Source organism: Mercurialis annua, linkage group LG2 (genome assembly GCF_937616625.2).
Source record: "Mercurialis annua linkage group LG2, ddMerAnnu1.2, whole genome shotgun sequence".
NCBI lineage: Eukaryota > Viridiplantae > Streptophyta > Magnoliopsida > Malpighiales > Euphorbiaceae > Mercurialis > Mercurialis annua.
This window is the reverse complement of record NC_065571.1, coordinates 9,511,907-9,518,295: the sequence shown is the minus strand read 5'-3', so window position 1 is coordinate 9,518,295 and position 6,389 is coordinate 9,511,907. Positions and strand designations below refer to the sequence as shown.

The following is a 6,389-nucleotide window of genomic DNA, read 5'->3' as shown; positions in this document are numbered from 1 at the left end:
ATGGATTGACATCTTAATTGATATGATGAATTTTAGAAGTAGAAGAAGATTAGAAGATCTCAGAGAGTTTAGAAGTCTTTTTACTGCATAATCCCCATTGAATAATATTACAGACTTTATATAATGCATTAAGAAATAACTAATCAAGCTAAACTATAGGAAGTAAATCAACTTATCCCACTAAGGCCTAATATATTGGCTAATTAAAAGGACAATTCATAACCCACTACTGTAATGGTGGTTATGAATGAACGTGATACATATCAGTTGCCACAATAACACATGTGGCCATTCACCGGATAACCCTGTGATACGCGAAACTACCGGTGGTCAGATCGGTCAGGATGTTGTTTCTCTTCAGTCATTTAACGGTAAAAAACCCGACAGGCCCGTTTCGGTTCCTGATTTTCCTTTTGTTTGCAGTTCGACGTCCCTGTTGGAGAATTTTGCTGATGGAGTTACAGGATTGGCTGGGTTGGGAAATAGTAACATTTCTCTTCCTGCTCAATTCTCGGGTGATTTCGCCTTCGCGAAGAAATTCTCCGTTTGCTTGAGTAATTCTACGAAACCCGACGGTGCAGTATTTTTCGGCATTGACCCATCTCTTCCGAATAATGTTCTTACTTATACCCCACTTCTCAAAAACCCAGTAAGCACGGCCGGGTCTTCTTTCCTGGGCGAAGCATCGGTGGAGTACTTTATCGGAGTAGAGTCCATCAAAATCGCGGGAAAAGAAGTCAAATTCAACAAAACTCTACTGTCAATCGATAGCGAAGGCAACGGAGGAACCAAAATCAGCACCGTGAATCCTTATATGGTATTGCAGAGTTCTATTTATAAAGCTGTTGTGAATGTTTTTGCCAAGGAGATGGATAAGAAATTTATCCCTCGCGTAGAACCACCACCTTTAGGGCCATTTGAAGCCTGCTTTAATTCCATTGTGATTGATAACAACGGATTCGGACCCGACGTGCCGGCGATTGATCTTGTGTTGGGTGCTGCAAATTGGAGGATTTGGGGAGGAAATTCTATGGTGAAAATGAATAAATGGGTTATGTGTTTGGGCGTGATTGATGGTGGAGAAAGAGCAACTACCTCCGTCGTCATCGGCGGCCATCAAATAGAGGATAATTTTTTACAGTTTGATCTTGCTTCTTCAACACTTGGATTCAGCTCTTCTCTTCTTGGCAAAAACACAACCTGCTCCAAGATCAATGCTTCACTCTAAATGTTTTCTTTATATAAATATAATCGTGCATTTACGTGTATAATCGAACTGTAATTTATATCGAATTTATCCGTCATTGAATAAAATTAGTGAGGCGATTAATGTAAACGAACAATTACATATAAACCATGATTCATATGTAATTATTCTAGTGTTATTAGAGATTTTAGAGTTCTAGTTATGAATATGCGGCGAAAAGGTATTTTTCTCCGAAAGTGATTCGATCCCATTCAAATGTAATATATAAATTTTTTTTAACTACATTCCAACATAAATTGGTAAGCATGAAATATCATCCTCGGAAATGGCAAATTTTAACTATTTAAAAAGTTATCGCGCACTTAAATTATAATTATAAAAAAATGAAAATAAATAAATAATTAAGTTCGAAAACTAAAGCTTTGTAAGACTGTTGTTAGCTTGAAAATTCTCTCGTCACTACTCATTTAAATCTCCCAAACAATTAGAATAGAACAAATGATCAATTCACCCCCTCAACTTGATACGAAATATTAAATAAGTCATTTTGAACGATTTTGGTACAATTTAAACCGCAACTTAGCAAAACCAAACCATTTCAAGCAGCAATTTAGCAAAACCGGCTCAAATTCACCCTTTTGACAAAAAAGGAGCGTGGATTATCTAATTAAAAAGATTAATCCGGATTAATCCTAATTAATACTAATTAAAATGTTAAATTAAATAAATTTGTAAGTTTATTTTAAGAAAACTGTATTTGTTTATTTATTTTGTGCCATTTTACCGTAATTGATTTTCTTAGCAACAGATTATCTAATTAAAAAGATTAATCCGGATTAATCCTAATTAATACTAATTAAAATGTTAAATTAAATAAATTTGTAAGTTTATTTTAAGAAAACTGTATTTGTTTATTTATTTTGTGCCATTTTACCGTAATTGATTTTCTTAGCAACAGGATCCTGGTAAAGTTGTACATGCTATTGGAGTTTATATTCTCTTCTGCATTGATACAGATGCAAAAATGAATTTATAAAAAAATAGAAATACTTGGCATATATAATAAATTTCAATTTTCAAGTAAAGTTAATTTCGTCAGTTGTGTAAATAGATTCATTTGTCTGTGAATAATTGATCAATTTTGGATCATATATTTAATAGTGTCATTTGTTATGAAGTTATTATTAAGGGTTTTTTCCAAAAAAAATTGCCCCATGAAAACATATTCCCATTTAGTACCTCCAGATTGAATCCGCAAGTCTGACTTGCGGATTCATGCTGAAATCCCTTAATCACCCGATTAAGGGTGATTAACCCTTAATCAAGTGATTAAGGGCTGACACCAATCACTGGGAGATAGTTTTGTCTCCCAATGATTGGTGATTGGCATTAATGATTGGGCATTTAATGCCCAATCATTAATCTGAATACATTAAAAAAAAGTCTAATTTAAATATTAATCTACTTTAACAAATACCTATTAATTGACAGTTAATAAAATTAAATACAAATTATAACATTTGTAATAATTTAAAGGCCTAATCACTCAAAAACCCCTCATCTTTAAACGTTTTTTTCAATTCTACCCCGACGTTGAAAATTTGTCAATTTTACCCACTTTTGAATTTTCCGTTTTCAATTGTACCCCAATATTTTAATTTTTGTTAATTTTTTTACTTAAATGATGAAATCATTCAATTAATTAAGTCTAAACATGAAATTAAATTCTTTTTTATTCAAAAAAGTACAAATAAGTCCTTTATTTTTAAAAACTAACTAAAAACCATAATCAAATTAACACTAATTTAAATTCTTAATTAATTTAACTAAATTTAAATAAATTTTAAAAATATACAATTAATATATGCGAGACATGTAGAATGTTTTAAACAAATTTTCAAACGCAAAAGACGTTAATTTAATTTTTCAGGGTACAATTGAAACACAAAAATGCAAAATAGGGTAAAATTGACAAATTTGCAACGTCAGGGTATTATTGAAAAGGGGCTAAAAGGTCGGGGTTTTTTAAGATATTAGGCCTAATTTAAATAAACAAAATTATTTTAAAATTGTTTACAAATATTAAAACTAATCACGATATCGGACCGGTCGCCGCATTCGGGTCCTCATGCCATAACCCTGTTGAGTCCGTCGGTGACGCGAGGTATCAGTCATAGGTTATAGTCGCCACCGTCACCCTCGTCACTGTTATCAGAATCGTCGTTGTCTTCTGGATCGTCACTGTCATCGTCTGTAGGCTGGTGCAGCTGTTTAATAACTAGAGCTGGCGTAGTGTCTCGGAGATCCTGTGAGGTGATGTCCGGATATAAGGTAAAACCTGGAGGCGTAAAATGCTGAAACCGATGACCGGAAAACGGATCAGCAGACAGATCTGCACCGGAGCACCACGTCTCCGTAGTCGAGAAATACATCTGCGAAGGATCTTGAGCCTGAGGCGACCCTGAAGTTGGTACCTGATGTGACGCTGACGCCTGCCCTACAATAGGTGTGGCGGGATAGTAGAACAACTGTTCAATAAAATCCGGCTCTGTCGACGTACGCCAGGGGACGTCTGAATGCGTCGGCGGTGCAGGCCATGACTGATTTGACTCTGGCTGAGCCGGCGTACCTACTGGAGTATATCCCATCTCTCCCAGATATGAATGGAAAGACAGAATCGACGGCGGGCGAACCTGAACAATGTATTGATTAGATTTATAAACCGAAATAAAAGATTATAAATTAAAAATATAATAAAATTGGTCAAACCTGTGAATCAGATGGCGCAGAAGGATCTTGAGTGTTCGCAAATGTCGTATGTCTAAAAGATGAGTCAATATACGGCATCGGCGCCGGCGGAACCTGAACAACGTAACTTATTAGATTATAAACTAAAATTGTAAATTATAAATTAATAAATATAATAAAGTAACTCAAACCTGTGACTCAGATGGCCCTGGTGGATCCTGAGTGGTCGTAAATGTCGTATGTCCAAAAAATGAGTCAACATACGGCATCGACGCAGGCGGGACCTGAAACTATAACATCAGGTGGCATTAAGCGTAAGAGCATAAAATACGAGTTAATCAAGTGAAATAGTATATTAAATTGTCTCAAACCTGTGGATATGATGCCTGGGGTGTCGCCCTGGAGGTTGACCCGTAATGCTGTCTTCCCCAATAGTCCGCCTGCGGTATGTCTGAGGTACCCCCCACGTCCGTGTGAAAAAGTAATGGCTCTGGGATAGGGTACACATGCTCTGGACGAGGCTGTGGAGGCATTCTGCGTGGCTGTCGACTCCGTCCTCTAATAGAGCTTAAATCGACCTGGCAAGGAGGGAGCGGAGGCAGCTGGTATGGTAGGTCGGCTGGCTCAGGAGGTGGAAGTGTGACGTCCCTGCGATCCTCCATGGTAGCAAGCTGAGAACTCCGTGCACCAAACCTAATCCTGCGAGCGGCACTCGAACTGGCCTCCCCCGTAACATGGGTTATCTCCTGCAAATCGCGCTGTGACAATAGACAATAAACCGTCACTAATATTATTAATGAAAACAAATGAAATGTAAATATTTTTAATTTACAAAATACGTACACTAGTGCCAGCCTCTGCACCCTGAAGTGTAATCCATCTCCGGCATCGACGCCTATACCATTCCATGTACTATGAATGGTAATGGGGTGGGTGCTGAAGCTGCCGGCCTTGAACTACAAACGCGTTTCTATTGTTCCAAAGTTGCACCCAATAGTCCATTTCATATGCGAAGCTCGCGGAACCCCGGTAGCAGACGTTGTGAAGCTCCTCAGTCTGCAAGGGGGGCAACAGAATAGGCTGAATTAGCCCGAACTGCTGAAGCACCTTGTCTGGCTGGTGCCACTCCATGATGTTATAGTAAATGAGTGGAACTCGCGCACACCATATATGTGCTCCATCGAGGTACTCTCGAGGGATCGAGCTGAGAATATCATCAAAATATGGCTGCCGCTGGATCTGGACAACAAAATTAAATACACTGTCAAAATGTGGTTAATTATGTAAAGTTAAACTGAAATTACTACAAAACTTACATCCTCGTATCGCATGCCATCCAAAATTAATCTGACGGCGTGGATGTTGTGCCTCGGGACTGCCTGACGATCCCTACGCCCGCCCCACCTGTTAAAAAAAATACATTGACGAATAAATATATTGATTTAAAAAATAAATACTAGTAAGTACGTACCTGTCACCCAAAGGTAGATCCTCTGCTATAGCTGGGGTCAGCAGTTGGGGTCGAAGTGGCCTCAGTCTCTCGAACGCCCATAGCTGTACAATCCACAAAGGACCTCTTATGTTACGTCGGCGTTTGTGCAACCGCGTAGAAATGCACATCTCGTGGTATAAGTGGGCCAAAACTGCAGATCCCCAGCTTATAGTCCGTAAATCATGTAAATTTGCTAAAAGGGGTAGAATTCTCAAACCCAAATGACCACTGTTCAGGTCTATGAAGCACAAAGTCTGTAGAGCAATCCATAGGTACGCCCTAACCGCCCATTCAACATGCTCAGGTGTAGCATGGGCCGGTAAACTAGTAAAATCGCCGAACTCACTTACAGCCACTTGGACCCAACCCAAACTGAACCCTCTGAGTGAGAGATCTCTAACGGTCTCCCTAACAGGGTAACACCCCTATCATGCCAGTCGTCCACCCTGTCTCCAGTCACAGCCGTCCCATCAATGGGGAGTCTAGTAAGGATCGCTATATCCTGCAAGGTGATCGTGCACTCCCCATCTGGAAACATGAATGTATGCGTCTTAGGCCTCCACCTCTCCACTAGTGTTGTGATAATGGACATATCGAGCCGCTACTGTCGCATCCTGATGAAACCAGAGAGCCCTGTCCGGAGGACTCCTTCCTTGATGCGTGAATCTATCGCATCAAAGGAGGGCAAACCTGCACTAGTCCGCGAACCTAGGACACTTACGTCCTCCTGAAAGAAAAATTATATACAAAGTCAGAGCTTTATTTAACACATTACCAAATTAATATAGAAATAATAATATATAATTATAATTCCACTACAAGAAATCAGCCAATTAGCGACGGAAATATCCGTCGCTAATTGGCTAATATCCGTCGCTAATCAGCCAATTACCGACGGATATATTCTTCAGTATTGAATTTAAACCCGTTCACACAATACCC

The 6,389-nt window shown here is 38.9% G+C and overlaps 1 protein-coding gene across 1 annotated transcript; it reads left to right on the top strand.

Moving 5' to 3' along the window:
* The first annotated feature begins 247 nt into the window (after positions 1-247).
* Positions 248-1,336, top strand: LOC126668137 (probable aspartic proteinase GIP2). Its single transcript, XM_050361353.1, has one exon. It carries the CDS (start codon positions 248-250, stop codon positions 1,226-1,228), a length of 981 nt encoding a protein of 326 aa, XP_050217310.1. The 3' UTR covers positions 1,229-1,336.
* Positions 1,337-6,389: the final 5,053 nt, after the last annotated feature.